This window comes from Falco peregrinus, chromosome 6, assembly GCF_023634155.1.
Source record: "Falco peregrinus isolate bFalPer1 chromosome 6, bFalPer1.pri, whole genome shotgun sequence".
Classification (NCBI taxonomy): Eukaryota; Metazoa; Chordata; class Aves; order Falconiformes; family Falconidae; genus Falco; species Falco peregrinus.
The window spans coordinates 58,454,645-58,472,950 of NC_073726.1; the positions used below are offsets into that span (position 1 = coordinate 58,454,645).

Below are 18,306 nucleotides of genomic sequence, written 5' to 3' on the forward strand. Positions count from 1 at the left end.
TATGACAAACATCTCTAAAGGCCAATCGGATAAGAAGACTTCAGCGACTGTGTGGGCCCAAGCCGCGGCGGCAGGTGGGCAGGGCCCGCCCTGGTGGGTGGGTATTCTCTCGGGTTAGCCAATGAGAAAGAGGAAAGTTTTCACGGACAGTCGTGTAAACCAATGGAATGGGGGGGAGCGCCACGGGTGTCCCTTCAAACCGCGGGTCGGGCTATGCCAGCTGGGCGCTCTGCTGAGGTGGTGGGTGTTGTCCAGCAGCTCGGACGTCACGGCCCCGGCTGCTCTCACGCCTTGCTCAGGAGGCCGGCAGCTGCCGGAATCCGTTGGAGGGTTTGGCAAGGGGCCCGCCGCCCGCGGTACGCAGAGGAACGGCCGCGCCGGCCCCTCAGGCCCTGGGCTCCTGACAGAAAGCCCCTGGACCGCCCCGCCTGCTCGCCGTGCGAGCCTACGGTGCTCAGCCCGTGAGGGGCAGGGCACCCGGGCCCAGGAGAAAGTCCCACCCGCTGAGGGGTTGTGCAGGCTGAAAGGTGACCCCGAAGCAGCGGGCAGGCCGGCGGGGAAGTTGTCCGTCCTGTTCCTCCGCTAGGTCACGCATCCACTTCTCAGCCGCCACAAGCCCCGGCTTGGCGCAAAGCGAAGTGGGGGAGGATTTATGTTTGTTTACCAGGCGGTAAACCACTTCAGTCGTCTCGGCTTATTTATCACGGCACGAGACTCAAGGTTCTTAGTAATTAAGCAGCCGAGAAGAGAAGGGAAATTGAAGCTCGCCTAAGGTTATGCAGCACGCTGGCCGCAGGGCCGGAATAAGCCCTGCGCGCCGGGGCATTTCCCCCACCGAGCCCTGCCCGCGCCCCGGCAGCGAACCCGGCCGGCTGCCTCCCGCTCTGCGGGAACGAGGCCCTCGAGCCAGGCCGCGGCCCACCTCCGCACCGCGGCTTCTGCTGCCGCGACGTTCCGGGAGCGAACCGAGGCGCCAGCAGCGGGGACGGGAGCACCCGCCGCGCCGGAGCCCCTCTCCCCCCGGGCCGCCTCGCGTGGGCCGTGACGTCGGGGGGCGCGCGCGACGTCGGCGCGTGCGGGGCGGGCTGCGGGGCACGCGCGCCGCGGAGGGAGGGGGTCACGGGGCGGGGGGGGGGGGGGAGGCAAGAGAGAGGAGCAAGCGGAGCCCCGCGCGCATGCGCGAGCGGCCGTCGGTGTGGGGCGGCGGGGGCCGAGCGGCGGGTGAGGCGGCGGCGGGTGAGGCGGCGGCGGGGCCCGGGGGCTCCGCTCGCGTCCCCCCTGAGGGGGAAGGCGGCCGCCTCTGCCGGGCTGGTGGGCCCCAGGGTGCGGGCAGGCCGCCGGGGGGCGGCGGGGGTGAGGCGGGGGCCTCCCCTCAGCGCGGGGGCGTGTGGGGCTGCGGGGGTGGGCCGCGGCTCCGGGAAGCGGCGGCGGGGTGCGCAGGTGTGAGGCAGGCCGTGGGGCTGGTCCCGCCTGCTCCTGCCCTCCCCTCGCTCCCCCGGGCTCTGAGCTGCCTCTTCTCGCTGCTAATGGAGACTTCCCTTTGTCGGAGTGCAGGGTGACTTGTGAGGAATTGCCTTTCCCGGAGCCTGGACGTGAGGTTTTTTGTGGCCTAGCAAGAAGTGGTTTCCTTTCTCGAGCTGTTGGCATCTTCTTGCCTGGATTCAGTCATTCCCAAAGGAATGGAGGAATGCAGCTGATAAGTCCTTAACCACCCAGTGCTCCCGTAGGCAGCACCAGAAGCTGGCTTCATCCGCTCCACTTCGGCACTTTGGGGGTGGGCCTCTCTTTGTTACCTGCTCTTGGTACCTTTTTAGCGGCACTGTAGACCAAAGGAGATGGAAGAAAAGGAGCGATGTGATAAATTCCAGCTGGTACCTTGAGACTGAGGGGATTATTATCTTTTGACTTTTTTTTTTTCTCCCCTTCCTGTGGGGGGTGGGGGGTGGGGAGGGAAGTATTTATTACATTTTATGGGGTATGGGAGGAGGGAGGAAAAATATGTTGCAGATCTTTATGTGGTTTTTAAAACCAGCCATCAGAGGCAATTGCTGAATAAACTGAAGCACAAGAGGAGGGTTTGTGAGCTGGAAGCAGTGCTAGCCTACAAAAGAAAGGGGTAGCGGGCTGTTGTGACTGTGGAGGAAGAAACTTCAGCCTCCTTCGTTTCTCACCACCTACTCTCCATCCACCCTGCGAGAAAATGAGTTGCGTGCCATGGAAAGGTGACAAGACCAAATCGGAATCACCAGAGCCACCCCAGCTACCACCGCTGCATATTTACCATGAGAAGCAGCGTAGAGAGCTGTGTGCCCTCCATGCCCTCAACAATGTCTTCCAGGACAGCAACGCCTTCACTAGGGAAACCCTCCAGGAGATTTTTCAGAGGTAGGATACTCACTGTAATGGCATTAGCTTCCCCTTGTCCTCTGTTGCTCAGAGGAATTTTCAGATCTTATTTGGGGGGCGGGGGAAAGAGCAAAGGAGGGGTTCAGAGTATGCCACTGCTTTGAACTGAACATAGCTTATTTTTTACAGCCCCCCCCCCCCCCCCCCCCATGCAGAAGTTCTTTCTATTTTTACTTGTTTCTTACAATTCTGGATGCAAATTTTGGGTTCAAGGGCTTTATTGCAGATGCTGTCATGTGGTTGGACTGCCGTCTTCTCCTCCACCCACCTTAATGCATCTTCTGCTAGTCTTCCATATTTTTGCCCCTGCCTTGTGTCGGTATGTCATCTTGATGTTAATAATGGATTTTGGGATTGTCTTGGGAGGGTGAAGGTGGCAGGAATGACAAACGGGTCATCATAAAACTACCTCGATTTAGTACCACAGTGCTTCCAAGTTTTTTTGGAAATTAGGAGCTTTGCCAATGAGTGACTCCTTATTCAAGCAATTAAGTGAAGTCCTTCAAATAATATGTGGGTTTTTTCCGTGAAGCAAGACCCTGTGTATTTTGTCAAATTGGATTTAATTTAAGCAGCTAGATCTCTATTTTCTGTGGCATTGCTAAATGTTTCCCAGCAGCATCAGATAATTAATAAAAGATTTTCTGAGTTTTACTGGGATAAATGTAAATTATTAATGTGGCCTCTACAATAGCTCATATTTTGCTCAGTGTTTATTTTACACTGTTTCAATGCTTTGTGGAAATTCTCCTGTGTGTGCCATTGAAAATTCTGGTGACCCTTCACTGATGAAGCTAAGTAATCAAATAGGAAAAGAGGTTTCCTCTGATAATCAATCCACAGATGTTGGAAACATCACATAAGTTACACTTGAATACCTGTTACCTGTTGGACAAGACAGTCGTGGTACCCTGTGCTGATGAGCAGGGAGCTGTGTGCCTGTTGCTGCTGTCCTGGAAATCAGCAGATTTATGGAACTAGTGTTTGACACATCAGACACATGCCTGTCTTTGGCAAAAGAAGTGTGGTGATAGACAACAGCAAATACCAGATTGAAACACTGTTTACGATACTGTCGTAAATAAAATTCCTGTTGGTGAAATGGAGCTGGTCCATGACAGGCTCAAGGTACTCTTTGTCCAGTGTAAAGACGCTTTGGTTTTGTTCCAGAGCAGCAATTGTCAGAATCTTAATCAGAGATGGATTGCTATTGGCCTGAAGCAAACAAAGGCAGGGGTAGAAGGAGTGTGATGATCTAATTAGTTGGCTTTTGTGGGGTTTGGTGAGACAGAATTAGAGTGCAGCATGATACCTCGCAGAAAGAGCTGGGATGTTAATCTTGTTGGACCTCTTGTCCTAGAAGGAGGAGTTTGTCTTTGATTACAGCCTGGTATTGTTCTGTCCTAATATTTGGATCAAGATACACAGATTGATTCAGCCCCATGGTAGTATGGAAATATATATGGAAATTTCTCTCATAAATGGATGAGTTATAACTTATGCGTAAGAATTGCCACTACCTTTGCATCTCTGTTGCGTCACTACTTGTGCTTAGCTCTCTGACTTGCTTTTAAGAACTGAGTTAGTTACCCTTTATACATCACTTTTCCATATGTCTGTCTTGTGTCTAGTCATATTCTGTGTGTGAGAAAGGACTGATGAATATTTTAATAAGCTCAAAAATGTTGTGAGGTGTGATTTTTTTTTTTAATTTTTAATTTTTTTTTTCTTCTAAATCTGGCGTTGACAAGGTAACAAAATTACAAATAAGCTTCAGCTTTCTGTAGCTTTTACCACATCTCTTGAAGAATGATTGAACCTCCTTGCTTAATCATTAGTCTCCCTTTTGCTGCATCCCATTGTGTAAGGCCAGGGTAGCCTAATGATAATAGTCTCAAGTGTATGCCAAAACTTGGTCCAAGCTCCCCTCTGATTTTTATAGTCCTTCCTCTAATACAAGATGTATCTTTTTGATGTTCCTCTGGCATTTGTTGCAGGAAGTAAGATTGCGTGCCCAAATGTTGCATGGAGATGCAAACAAAATCTCTTTGCTTCAATGGAGTCTGTGTAATCAGACCTGATTTGGAAAGACAACTGCATGCAGGAATCTTGGAGCCTGTTGTTAAGACAACGTGTTGATGGACATTTCTGACTTAGAAAGCTCGGGAGGAATATTACCTGGATTTCTGCCCAACTTCATCAGTCTTCCTCAGCTTAATGCCTAGATAAAACCCCCCTAACTCTGGGGAGGTAACTTAATTCCTTGCTGTAATCAGAATCCTTCAGCTGATGATTGTGGACCCTATTTGTTTGTGTATGAGTAGAGACACTGAGGTGATTCTTGGTGAAAGTCTGCTCATGGGTGCCAGTTCTTTGAGTGTGTCATCTCTGCTTGTCTCTTCATCTCGTTTCTGGGGCCCTGAAAGTTATGGGAAGGAACTAAGATAAATGTGTTCTTTCAGCTCTCAGATAAGCTTGTCTCTGGTAAATGGTGCCACGAGAGGGTGCTTGTGCAACCCGCAGGGCTCTTAATTGGAAGGCTTTCCTAGCTTGCTGGCAGTCATGAGAGATAGTAGGTTGAAGCAATGATCTTGAGGAATGAATTGTAGCCAAGTGATCCTGCTTCATGGAGATGCTGGAAGAGCTGTGACAAGCTACAGTTGCATCTCTGTGATTAGTAAAATACAGAGAGCTTTGGAGACTGGAAACCATGATTTGCTGAAAATGTCGCTGCCTCACTCTGAAATGCCCAGTGGTGGATATTAATAGCTTTCCCTATTACAACGTTGTTTCGGACTTTTCTCCCTTCTGTAGTTAAGTCACTTCCCAGGCTGCTCTGCTGCAGTCTGCTCCACTGCAAGAAAACTCACAGCTGATGCGAAAAGCTACCTGTCTGTGGCCTCTCTAGCTTGGTTGGTCTGAAGCTCCCTACTCAATCCCCTGCTTTCTTCTTGTCAAAGGCCTTATGTTGTCAGGAGAGGAATGCAGAAGGGCTGAGGGATTTTCACTGGACGAAGTATGCCTACAGAATTTGCACTGTGTTAAAGGCCAAGTGAAAAATGTGTGGGAACATCAGGAGTTTGGGGGGATGGAGTTGACATGAGGAGGAGACAGGTGAAACATGGATATTTGGATGACACAAAACATCTGAACTTGTGTCAGCAGAACTAATGGTGTCCTTACCAATCAAAAGAGCAACTAATGACAACAGAACTGATCTGAGGCTTGACTTTCTTTGGATTGGTGCTGCAAGACCTTGCTGTTCTCTGCTCCCAGTTTCCCTTGTGCTTGCTCTTCCAGCTGTTGAAGGCTGTCTGTCACCTTCATAATAATTCACCCCCTCATCGTTTCCCCTCCCTATAAAATTTCGGGGGGGGGGGGGGGGGACGACACACACAGGATGGGAATGAGACAGGAAACATAAAACAATAAAAGTGACTAACCATTTGTTTTTCTGACATATGTCTCCATATTTTGTGTCTTGCATCCATTATCTACGTTTGTGCAAAGGCTGTCCTATCTTTTTTTATGAAACACTGTGGACGGTGATTCTCGATTTTTAGATGCTGTTGTAATGCAAGTGATGTCTAGGCAAGCTTGTGGATTAAAGCTGAAGAGATTTGTTTGCAACAAGGTTCTCTGTTTAGTTACCTGCAGCAACAGATATATATATATTTTTTATCATATAGCAAAGGCAATGAAAGCCTCCATTTCCACTTAGAAAGCTGTTTTCATTTACCAGTGTAGGGGGGAAGCAACCTTTTCTGCAGCCAACCACCCTGCCTCTTGTTATTTCAGACAGGCTTCAAGGCTGGTGTTTGACTGTTGAACTCTTGAAATTGTGATAGCCTTTGTTCTAAATGGCAAACTGGCATTGACTTCAACCGTGAATTGAGGAAAAACATAATTGAAGCATCCTTCAGAAGTACCAGTTCAAGGGGGGGAAAAAGAGCTTCCTGCTTTGTGGTCTCTTTCACATCAAAGCTAGGATCTTTGGAGGCTTTGGAAGGCCTCTTAGCCCATTTGTGGAGTCGTAAGGGGGATCAATGATTTGTGTTTAAACAAACACTGTTTAAACAAAAATGGGCTTCAAGTTGTACAGCAAGTAGCCCTTTCTAGCTGCGGAATATAGGTTCAGCAAACACCTGCTCGCTAGAGCAGTCAGTCTCCTGTTCTGTTTGCAGGCTGTCTCCCAACACCATGGTGACGCCGCACAAGAAGAGCATGCTGGGAAATGGAAACTATGATGTGAACGTGATCATGGCAGCACTTCAGACCAAAGGCTATGAAGCGGTTTGGTGGGACAAGCGCAGGTACTTAGAAGTCATGTAATTCTGGAGATAGCCGCTGTTTGTAAAAATGAGAAAGAGATGAAGTTAAAGTACCAGAATATAATCTTATTGCCGTCTTGTTTTCTGTACTCTTTCAGGGATGTTAACGTCATTGCCCTGTCTAACGTGATGGGCTTCATCATGAATCTGCCCTCCAGCCTTTGCTGGGGCCCCTTGAAGCTCCCCCTCAAGCGACAGCACTGGATCTGCGTCCGGGAGGTGGGAGGCACGTACTATAACCTCGACTCCAAACTCAAGGTGCCTGAGTGGATTGGAGGCGAAAGTGAGCTCAGGTAGGATTTTTTTTGTATGCTGTTCCTCCTCAGATCCTTCCCTGTTGGAGGTGGGGAGTCTGTCCTTAAAACAGTTAGCGATTGAATTATGGTTAACCTTTAATAGCAAAGATTTGAGAGTAATAAGGTTCTGGCATCTCCACTTAGATTTATACCATTTGTGTGAAGCTAGGGAAATGCTTTCAGCAGTGGTGATCTCTGTGAGCTCAGGAGAGCCTGACTTCGTCTCTTACATTACTCTGTCACTAGGGTTGAAGGTAGAGGCCAAGTCTGGTATTAACTGAGTGACACCTGCAACAAGATGTGCTGTGCCTCGCTGTCTCCTCAAATGTGAGAGTGTCAGCATTCCTCTCACCTCTTTAGTAGGGATCTGTGTGTATGTTCCCAACAAAAGGCTTTCCAGGCTAAAAGTGCAGCCTTATCCCAGACAGCAGTGAAAGCTGCTTGTTAGGAATCACTTACCTGTGTAAGCATATGCTGTACTTCTGGCTTGACTCTCCTCCCCTCTTTAATCTTAATACAAGATGGTTGGTGTAATTACTTTGACTGTAAATCTCACCTGCTCTTAGTTGCTGTTTAGCTTCCATCCCATCCTGTTGTAAAGCCTACTAGCAGCTCTGCTGCCTTGGCCAGACTTGTTCTGAGGTAGGGACTGCATGTGAGCAGTATTTGCAGAGCCTGTCATGCCACTGAAGTCTTGGTAAAGTGAACGTCAGCCTTTTGTGAACTTCTGGGATAAAGTTAACGCAGTTCTGGAACTACTGTGCAAAGCTTCTGGTGGATTTTATCCTGTGTGCCGTTCTTCAGCAATAAATAAGGGCTTCCTATGTAGGGAATTTTGGAAATCTGAACCAAAGATATCAGAGAAAACACTGATTTGACTTTCATAGTTACTGGAGGTAATCCAAGTTTCGTATTAAAAAAAGCTTATGGCGAGAAAGGGGCTGCAGAACCATGTCAAATGACCAGGTGGTACACTGCTGCTACAGCCTGTGATAAGGACATCTGAAATACTTGTGAAAAACCAAGCAAACCATCATTTAGGTTTGTTGGAATGATTTTAAAATACAGTGTGATTCTTGATTTTGGAGATCTGAAGAGACTGAACTCGTTTTTAATTCTACTTTTGCCACCTCGGAGGATTGAAAAGTGACATCTACATAAACTTACCTGTGCAGAGGCTAAGATTATGTCTGTCTGATTCTATGATAGTTTGCTGGGTAGAGGGTGTGTTGACTTCAGTGAAGCAAGTATTTGGCTTTTTTTGTCAGAAAATAATTAAAGACAATGTGTTTCCTCCTATTTCTTGTCATATTTTTGTAGTTAGTTGCATTTAGTTGTTCTAGAACATGATGAAATTCTACATTCAGTAGCACTTATTTCTGTTTCCCTTCATGATAGGAAATTCTTGAAACACCAGCTGAGAGGAAAGAACTGTGAACTACTGCTGGTGGTGCCAGAGGAGGTGGAAGCACATCAGAGCTGGAGAGCCGATGTGTGACCCGGACTGACTCTGTCCTCCCACTACAGCTCCTTCCCCTTTACTGAACTCCCAATGTCCTGAAATCTGGATAACGGGTGCCCCAACTCTTCTCTCCTGGAATTTCCTTTGTTTAGGCTCTTCTCTTCCTTGGTGCAATAGGGCAATGGCGTAGGATGTTGCGGGGGTGGGGGGGAGTGGAGAATTGAGGGCAGAGTGGAGGAAACTGGAAGGCAATCACTTTATTTGTAGAGGCGGATGAGCTGCCTGCCCCTCAGCTAGCTAGAACACATTGCGCTCTTTAAAACCTGGCTTTGGGGCTAGGGTATCTGGAAGCCTCTGGGCTCCCTTTCCCCCATGGTTCAAGGCTGCGTGTGGTGGGACACTGCTCCTCCCGGGACTTGCCAGGAAGGGGCAGGGGCTGAGCACACTGCCACCTCTTCACAAGCCTATCCCTCCAAAACAAGTCATTGTGAAGACGTTTGCAATTCCTAAAGGGTCTCTCAAGGCACTCTCGAACACTAGGAATGGTACGGTGCTCAGCACAACCCTCTGCTTCTTACGGATGGTTTGAGCTAGGAATTAGAAAACAGTAATAGAAATGGCATCATCTTTAAAGAAATTCTTTGAGTAGCTACAGGATTCTTCCCCAGTGTCTCCAGGGACTAATGTATGTAGTGAGCAGTTGTTCAGCAGCATGTGGCTGACTCGGGCGACACGGGAACAGCAAGCACAAGCTAATTCAGGAGTATCAGGTTTCTAGACTGGAGAGAGGCTGTAGTCTGCTTGGGTTTCTTTGTGCTGCCTGGGTGTTTTTTTCTTAACATCTGTTTTGGTTTTCTGCACGGTCATCCAGTAGTTTAGGGGCTGTTTGGAGACAGGAATAAAACTGAAGGGGTTTTGAGAGGAATTCATTCCCTCTTTATTTTCCTCTTTCCAGAAGTCTAGCCCACAGTCATGAACATCATGCAAAATGTCCCAGAAAGAAGTAAATTTACAAAGAAAAAATTGGCTGGGGAGGGAAGCCTTTATAATAGTAATTTTTTTGCCCTTTTTATAGCTACTAGCTGACAATGTGGGAGATGCAGAGGGTCCACCAAAACCTTTGGGCGTTAAGAGAGACCCTGCCCTGGTAGTTGAACCAACCTCTCTTTCAGCGTTGGCCAACAAACATTCCATTAATGGACAAACTACTTTTTCCTCCCATCCCTTCTGCGGGGGAAGAGTGATTAGACATGGAGACACTAAGAGGGATCTCCACCAGCTGTTTCCTGGTCACCCGAGTGAGCTGTAGCTCAGTCATGCCTTCCACAGCAGAAGGAGAATTTGGAGCAGACTTTGTGTTTAGCACTTCCTGGCTGAGCTGCCGTTTGCTTCCCTCCTTTACACGTGGGATGTCTCAGTTAAACAGCATCTCTGGGACATGATGAGCTTGGAGGATCCTCTCCATCCTGCAGGAGAAGTCTCGTTACTGGTGTTTGAGCTTGCGAAAGGAGGGGTTGTAACTAACTTTTCTCAGTTGTTTTTCTCTTGAGAGCTCTGCAAACGCATGAGCAGTTGCTCGAAGCTGAGAGACCACCAAAATTGCACCTTCCTAACAACAGAGGCCACATGACGGGATGATGCTGTTCACCAACCTCCGGACATCTGGCAAGCAGTCTTTTGAGCACAGCCTCCCACAGTCAAGGGCAAATGGCTCTTTATGTTTTAAAGACCCAACATTTCTATAAAAAGTTCTATTTCGTAACACATTCCAATGACCAATACCAGCTGGCAGTTTTTAAACACTTCACAGGCAGGATGTGCAGCCTGCAGGCATTCTGCTGGTGACTTGAAGCCATTTCTTCAAGAGGGGGGGAAAAAAAATCTCAACAGCAACATTTTCTATGCTGATTTAAAGTTGCACTTCAGAGAAACCCTGTTTGCATGGAAACTGCAAGCCAATGGATCAGTGCACAATATGCAAAGATGTTTCAAAATATTTTGGGGCTACTTTCCTCTCCTTGTATGTCGGCTCCTTTCCTGTGCAGGGGGAAATGGTGTGATCCAGCTGCTCAGGTAAAGGGAAAGTGTGTGATCACATCCCTGCAGGAGGTGAGACTGCTGTGCCCAAGGGTGGGCGAAACTGATCCAGTCCCACTGCTTGGAAGTGGGGAAGCCCATGTTTGTTTTCTTGCTTGTTTTGTTTTGTTAGAGCCTTGTTTTGGGTTTGTTTACAGAGATGTATTTTGTTTAACCAAATATTAAAAATGGAAGAAAGGTTTCCATATAAATGTCCTATCACTTCTGTATGTTCAACTGAATTGTTCTGTAACAAAGTATATAAAGGAAAAATAAATTTTTTTTCTTTGTTAATAAAACAGCAACCTTTCTGCGAGTCAAGAGTTGGTCACTGGTCCTGAGGTAGAATCACCCTACTGAGAACTCCCTTAAGCCAGACAAAGCTTAAAGTGTCTGCCCCTTCCCCCACTGCCACACATGCCTGAAACAGAAGGGTCTCTACCCACAAAGCCACTGACAGCTCTGAAAAAACTGAGCCTCCTTAAAGGACATCTTATTAAAACCACGCTGCTCAGGTTGGATTTATTTAATATTCAATACAAAAAAATATCAGCCGATATCTGAAGTTCTACTTTATGAGGCAGAGGATCAGTGCGGATGTGATCGTCTTGAACCTGTCCTGCTGCTCCCTCAGTTCTCACATGCAAAGTTGCAGCAAAAGTATTTTTGCAGATGCGTCTTCCCAGAGAGTGTTTTCCATGGGGTACAGCTACCCACACCTCTCCTTTGCTTCACCTGCTGGGAAAGTCGCTCCTCCTCCTGTCACTGGTGTCCTTCAGGTCTGAGTCAGTCAGGAAAGGATTTGTTTTGTTTGACCGCAGCCTTTCGAAGCCGGACCTGTGCCCAAGGGTGGTTTTGTGGGGGCCAAGGAGGCTGGAAGAGGAACTCCCCCTGTTCAAGTCTGTAACTGGTTATGGCATACTGATTGAATAAAAGGAAAAACTCACAACTTCTATGGGGGGAGGATGCAGACTGGAGCCATCATCAGGTCCAGAGGGTGGGCCTCCCCCCCTCATTATGAACAGGTCAATGTCCCAAAGGAGAACCAAAAATAAAAACAAACAAATGAAAAACAAAAATGCCCTGACCCAACAAATCAACAGTTCAATATATCATAATTTCAAGGTCTTCCCATGATACGAATCCAACGCAGCTTTCACAAATTAGATTTTTCCAGACAGTGGAGGCAGGGCCCCTGGCATTCCCCCCGAGAGCCCTGTGTTGGGTCCGAGGAGGATCTGGAAGGAAAACAATCAGTTGAGGGACAGCAAGGATGTGGGAGGACTGTCACATGCCACCCTCCCCTCCTGCAGCTACTTGGCGGGTGCTGAAGGTACCAGCAGTGTTTTGCAGTATTGGCTCCTCCCCTGCTATGACAACCAAGGCGACCACAGCAAACGCAAACGGGGCAGATAGAGGCATGGCTGCGTGAGGCCTGCGTGCAGTCCTCACTACGTTATTTCGGCTCAGGAAAAGCCAGGTTGTGTTTGCCAGAGTTTGCTGCCAGCCTTTTCCTGGGAATCGGCAGGATCATCCCACCAGAACATCCAACCAGAGCACCTGGTGGGATGAATGAGGCCACAATGTATTGCAAACTAAACCCTGTTCCCTAAGCTCCATTAACAGCTGATAACTGGGAGGAGGTGCAGGCACCCGGAGCCAGCCCTGAAGAGCCAGGAGAGAAGGCTGGAGCGTCTCCACCTCACCTGTCGCTGCTGCAGCTGCTGCTGTTGCTCCATCTGCAGTTTTTCAGTTTCAAAGACAACAGGAAGAACTAGAATCATGAAGGAGGTGGTCCCAATCCACAGAGCTGCCCTGGAGAATCTGGGGAGCAGAAAGCACACTGGGATTAAGAACCGGTTCTTCCGCGGCTGCTTACAGGCGCCAGACTTGCCCACGTTTCCTTCAGACAAAAGCCCCCGCCGATCCCACCCCTGCGGCGGCACCTTCCCCCGACCCTCCCCATCCCACTTTCCCCACGGCCCCGCCGCCCCCTGCCCGCCCCGCCCCCCGCTGCCAGCGGCCAAAGCCGCCGCGGGGGCCGGCGGAGCCCCCCGCGCCCCGCTCCCGAGGCCGCCCGGCCGGCCCGCCGCGCCCTTACCTGTACATCTTCTGCGCTACCGTCAGCGACAGGTCGAAGGTGGCTCCGGCCGCCGAGCGGACGCTCTCGGGGAACATCTCCGTCAGCCCCCACAGCCGCTCCGCCAGCGTCTCGTCCAGCTGCGGGCGGCACGCACCGCGTCAGGCCGCCCGGCCCTGCGCGCCCGCCGGGGTCACCGCGCCCGCCCGCCCGGCCCGCCCGGCCCCGGCCGCCCCGCTACCTCCTCGTCGTCGTCGTCCTCCTCCAGCTCGTCCTCCAGCTCCTCGGCCTTGCCCGAGCCGCCCTTGGGCAGCAGCTCCTCCGGAGACAGGGACGCAGCAGCCGCCATCACCACCAGCCAGGGACGGAGGGGGCGGCAGCCAGCGGAAGCGGAACGGCGGTGGCGGCGGCGCCGGAAGCGGGGCGGCCCCCGCCTCCGCCCGGGCTCGGGGCAGGCAGCGGCCCCTGGCGGCCGGGAGGATCCGCAGGGGGCCCCCGCTCCTCGGCCCGGCTCCCCCCGGCCTCCCCCCAGCTCGCAGCACGACCCTTCGCATAAGCAAACACCGGTAACATCTGGGTTTAAAGGTGAATTTTTATGTAAAATATGCAAAACTCTTGAGAACAAGCAACTCCAGCATCCTGCTCGCCAATGGCAAGAGGTGAAACTCGTACAGGCCCCTGGAGGCTCCCCAGGAGGGGCGATTTGGTGCGGGGTGGAGGTCTCTGCATTTTTAAGCAGAGAGGGTGAGGAGGGGGCCACCCGGAGGTGGATCTTCTTCACCACCTGTTTTCCAGCTGCCTTAGGACAGAGGGTACCCACAGCTGGGCTATGGCTAGGAAATGTAGCGAGGTAAAGTGCTCTGAGAAAAAACATGTTAATTAACGGTGTCTGGGCGCGGGGCCAGCTGTTACACAGTACCTACAGCACCACACAATGCTGGAGGCATCTTGTTACTCGCAGTCCCATGGAACAAAGTACCTACACACAAGTACCAACACGGCTAGGAGGCCTAAGATGGCCCAGCATCGCCTGTGTGCGGGCAGCCGAGACTCAGGGGCAAGCCTCCTGGCTTCCCCATCCTCCAGCCACCTCTTCCTCTTCACTTCCTCCTCCGGCTGTGGTTCCTTAGTTCCTCTAGCTCCTTCTCCATCAGGTGGGACTCAGCTGTGGTCTCGGAGAGCTGCAATGCACAGTGAACAAGAGTGAACTACGCCTCCAACCTCCACCCTGTGCTACAGCTGCAGGGCCAACACTGGATTGGTGACCTCACAGTCTGCTGCCTGCCTCAGACACGCGTGTCAGGACACAAAAGCCCCTCAGAGGGATCAGACAGAGATTGCTCTCCCGCTGAAAAAGCACCTCATGTCACAGCAGCACACAAAGACAGACATTTGTGCCTCAGAAGCTTTTCCGATGTCAGAGCACAACCTTTCTAGAGATGCCACTGAGATTTACAGCTGCGAGCCAGCACCCACATGAGGGAATCTGTCCCCATTTGAAGCAAGAGGGAAGCTGAGATTTCACGCTTTACTGAGATTGCCTGGAAAACCTGGAGAGCACCTAGGGCTTCTGCTAAGTGCTGCAGCCACAAAAGCCACTTGCCAGCTTTAAAACATGGGAAGAGCGTAAGGAAGGAAGAAGTGTTTGTTCAGACTGACATAAATGCTAAGTCACTTGTTAGACTGAGAATACACATGAATTTCACTGAAAATGTCTCCAAATCTTAAGTACAAAAGCTGCGATCTCTGGGTAAAGTTGAATTTCAGTTTGTTTAGGGCCTGGGAATTCTTTCATCCACAGGTTTACACACCAAATAGATGTCACATCACTTGTCACAGCAGACAGAAGCTTTAATCTTCTGTGACCAGAAACGATGGCTATAACTTAAAAGTCACAGTTGGGGCAGAGGCCAGAGTGGCAAGAAAAGTGCTGTACTTCACACAGAAAGGGAAAGAGTAAACATGGCACTTGCAGGGGCTCCTCTCTAATCAGTCACAGTGCTCACAAAAGTCAAGTTCTGCTGCAGGGGGAACCCTCCCCTCTTCCCACAGAGGGGATCAGACTTTACTCCCACAGTCACTTCACTGTTACAATTGTCTTGCATAGCCGGGTGACACGGAAGGAGCGGGGTGCAGTGAGAATAGCCTCCTCTGGCGGTCCCAGCACCCTTAGCTTGGGCATTTCCACTGATGTGAGCAGGTGGAAGCTGGGCAAAGACTCACCATGTCCAGCAGAATATCCACTTTCAGCCGAAGGAGGTTGTTTTCTTCCTCTAACTGCTGGTTCCGTTTGCGCAAGCGCTGCATTTCTCTGCGATCCCCTGTGAAGCTTCCTGATTCTGGAAGGAAGGAAAGAGCTCAAAATACAGATTGTCAGACAACCGTTGCTACTTCAGATCAAAACAAGCTGAGCTGCATTCTACCTGCCACCCACTGGCCATTTTCAAACTTCAGGCTCTGGCCAGCAAGGTTCATAGTGGGGGTGCCATACTCCAGGCCCAGCTCAATCTCACGGGTAGATCTATCCAGCTGCAGGGAGAAGATCACACTCAGCATTTTACAGAAATCCAAAGCCACCCCCTTGCTCTCCCGTTTCTTGGTGACTGGCATTTCATTGGAAGCTGCTGGTCGGACTGCCCCTGAAGCCCGAAATCATCCTTTGGTCATGTACTGCTGCAGTAGAGGACTGGCTCCTCTAGCCACCATGCCTGCACTTTCTGTCACCCAAACACACCTCCTGGGCTCAGAAACCACTGCTGAGAAGCATTAGGTGAAACAGTTCTGGACTGTGGGTGGGGTGACGATGATCCCTCCCTGAGCTATTGCATTTCTACCTTTATATGTAGTCACCAGCAATCAAAAATGGTGTGCACCATGGGAGGGAAGAGGCACCGCTGGGAGCTCGTCAGGGTTATGGTGGCCACAGTAGCAGCCACCTACCCCTGGCCACCAAACAAGCGTTCCCACAGGCAAGCCACCAGGACTCACCAGGTGCAGGTTGGAGAGAGAGGCGCATTTCCTGGGGGGGGTCTTCTTCGGGCTGAAGGTGTTCCCGAAGAGAGGCATCGCGCACTGCGGCCTGGGCGTTCAGGGCGCTCCCCACGGCCTTACGCTGCTCCCTGAGCAGGGAGGACGCGGCCGGGCCGAGGCCGCAGGCCAGGAGCCGTGCTGGCAGGACTGGGTCTCCTCCGGTGGCCGCCGGCACCTACAACCAGGCCCCGGGTGTGCCCCCCCTCACGCTGTGCACCCCGGCCCGTCGGAAAGGGCCAAATGGCGGGGAGAACTGGCGGGGCGCGGGCGCCTGGGCCTGGGCCACCCGCCCCGGGGCGACAGGCCCGCGCCGGACCGCGCCCCTCCCCGCCGGCACGCGCCTCCCCTCACACCTCCGCCGAGGCGTCACCCGGTGGGGCGAACGGCGCGAGGCTACCCCCGACGTCACCCCCTCCCCCACGCTCGCGTCCCCGCGCCCCCTCCTCTCGCGCCCCCGCCCCGCGCAGGCGCACTCGGCAGCCATCGCCAGTGCCGCGAGGCCGGCTCGGCGCGCGGCGGGGACGTGGGCTATGTCGCCCGCCGGGGTCGCTGGGGAGGGCGGGAGAACCGGACAGCGTCGCTCCCCGCTCGCGCCGCCGCCGGGGCGGTCCCTCGCTCTGTTTCCCATCCCGGCATCTGGCTGGCGAAGCCGGCGGGCTCGGCGAGGGCCCGGCGGCTGGAAACATAAACACCCCCCCGCCCCCCCGCCCTAGAGTGGTAGGGCCGGTCCCGCGGCGCGGGCAGCCGGGCCGGGCTGTGCCCTCGGGATTCGCCCCGTTACGGGTGGGGGAAGCACCTCTCCGGCGAGCCGCGCTGGTTCCCGCCGCTCCGCCTCCGTCACCGCGCCCGTGGGCTCAGCTGCCGCGTGCCCCGGGAGCGGTTTGCGGCCGCTGCGTTGCCACGGCGACGGCGGCGCTCCGCCGCTCCTCCCCGCCGCCTCGGGAGGCGGCGGCCCCCGGGCCCCTGCGGCGCGGGGCCGGCAGCGGCCGTGAGGGGGATGGCCGTGGAGGGTGCTCCGGGGCTGCCGCCTCGGGAGCGGCCGGGCGAGACCGCGCCGGAGGGCCTGGCTGGCGGGCCGGCTCCCCCCGCGCCGCCCCTCGGTCCGGCGGCTGCGCCGGAGGGGGACGGGCGCGGAGGAGCTGGCGCCGTGGCGGCGGGGCTCCTCCCGTGGTCGGGCTGCAGCGGGCTTGCCATGTCCGGCCCGCGGGTTCCCGCCAGGTTCCCTCCAGTGCTTGAGCGGGTCGGAAGACCTTTAATTGCTCTTGCAGATGAACAGCGAAAACGCCGTTCGGCAGAGAGTCGCTCCTCGCTTGGGAGCGTGGGAGAGATGGCGGCCCGGGGTGCCCGAGCTCGGGGTGGTGGGTCAGAAGCTGCAGAGCGGGGACCCGGCAGCTCCTCAGCGAGCTCTCTGCAGCAACAGGCCCAGTGTCCTGGTTTTCTGCATGTGGTGTAAAGTCCTCCCTTCTCAGCACATGGTGGAATAAATTTAGTTTTATTGTGTTACTTGCTGGCCTGTATTCCGTGGGAGATGGCTTTTGTAGTTGGTTTGGATTATATTTTGAATGAACAGCAGGGGTATGTAGCACATATAGCTCCAATACTTTTTTATGTTGCAGAGGCAAGATACCGCTCGTTTTCTAAATTTTATAATTATGTAATCTGTTAGAATTTAGTGATCTGAAGTTACTTGCTTCATTGTTAGGAAAGCTTCTGTTTAGGACTGTGAGGCTTTCCTCCTCACAGTTTTAATCTAAACACAAATTTTAGATTAATGAGATGGTAAGATGCTGACTTTAAAGGGGAACAATAAAGAAAAGGTGAGGGGGGAAAAAAGCTGGAGTGGGTGGGGGAATAGCAGGCAGACAAACAGAAATGACAGGAAAGAAAGGAGGAAATAAGAGAATCACCAGCCTTTTAATTTGGTTTGTACATGTATTAATGCTCCACAAAAAAAGTTATTTAACAGTCTTTCGTTCTCATAGTGCTTAATTGGCACCCTGCCTGAAGTAAACCAGAAAATTGATTACTTGGCATGAGAATTGGAAAGATACCACAATACCAAGCTTGGTGACTACAGAAAAGAGAAATCTCTGGTGCTGCAGTATCTCCTGGTAGTCCAGTTAAGCAATAGCTGATTCTGCATACTATAAAAACAGTGGCCTTCTGACCCTGTGTACTAGAGTCCGTGCACTGGAGACTAGTCATTTTTTAATTTAATTTTATTTTTTAATAAGGGACGGGATTATGGGGTGGGGAGGACAGGACAGCAACACCCTTAAAAGCAGAACAAAAACTTGCAGTTCTGAACAAGGGATTTGCGAGGTAGTTGTGGCTCTGTGTGTGCATATATTGGGTAAGAGAGATGAAAAGAAGAAGGGCCAGAAGTGAAAAGAGGGCGAGAACCTGTGAAGAAGAGCTGGAAGAATGTAGAAGTACAATTTTGAACTGAAAAAACCTTGTAGCTAACCTAGGTGCTTGTAAGATGCGATGACCAAAGTGAGGAACTGAGCTCTTAACACTCACTCTCTTCTTTTTTTTTTAAGTTGCTAAATGCACTGAAAAAAATTGAGTTGCCAAACAAATACTCAGACCTGAAGAGCTGCAGATGAGATAAACATCTCCCTG

At 51.7% G+C, this 18,306-nt stretch overlaps 3 protein-coding genes across 6 annotated transcripts; 1 reads left to right on the forward strand and 2 right to left on the reverse strand.

Moving 5' to 3' along the window:
• Positions 1-546: 546 nt before the first annotated feature.
• JOSD1 (Josephin domain containing 1) lies at positions 547-10,887 on the forward strand. Of its 4 annotated transcripts, none has more exons than XM_055808229.1 (6): positions 547-773; positions 1,555-1,871; positions 2,198-2,385; positions 6,591-6,719; positions 6,836-7,030; positions 8,432-10,887. In XM_055808229.1, the coding sequence occupies exons 2-6, from the start codon at positions 1,836-1,838 to the stop codon at positions 8,529-8,531; spliced, it is 648 nt and encodes a 215-aa protein (XP_055664204.1). In that variant the 5' UTR covers positions 547-773; positions 1,555-1,835; the 3' UTR covers positions 8,532-10,887. The 4 variants fall into 4 exon arrangements, with proteins under 4 accessions (XP_055664204.1, XP_055664203.1, XP_055664205.1 ...); XM_055808228.1 differs by lacking the exon at positions 547-773 and adding an exon at positions 1,140-1,221; XM_055808230.1 differs by lacking the exon at positions 547-773 and adding an exon at positions 1,219-1,236.
• Positions 10,888-11,062: 175 nt separating this feature from the next.
• Positions 11,063-13,053, reverse strand: TOMM22 (translocase of outer mitochondrial membrane 22). Its single transcript, XM_055808226.1, has 4 exons — positions 12,893-13,053; positions 12,673-12,791; positions 12,278-12,395; positions 11,063-11,809 (listed from the first exon to the last, which is right to left on the reverse strand). The coding sequence occupies exons 1-4, from the start codon at positions 12,998-13,000 to the stop codon at positions 11,735-11,737; spliced, it is 420 nt and encodes a 139-aa protein (XP_055664201.1). The 5' UTR covers positions 13,001-13,053; the 3' UTR covers positions 11,063-11,734.
• Positions 13,054-13,223: 170 nt separating this feature from the next.
• On the reverse strand, positions 13,224-15,857 carry CBY1 (chibby family member 1, beta catenin antagonist). Its single transcript, XM_005232898.3, has 4 exons — positions 15,640-15,857; positions 15,075-15,180; positions 14,875-14,990; positions 13,224-13,832 (listed from the first exon to the last, which is right to left on the reverse strand). Exons 1-4 carry the CDS (start codon positions 15,715-15,717, stop codon positions 13,752-13,754), a joined length of 381 nt encoding a protein of 126 aa, XP_005232955.1. The 5' UTR covers positions 15,718-15,857; the 3' UTR covers positions 13,224-13,751.
• Positions 15,858-18,306: the final 2,449 nt, after the last annotated feature.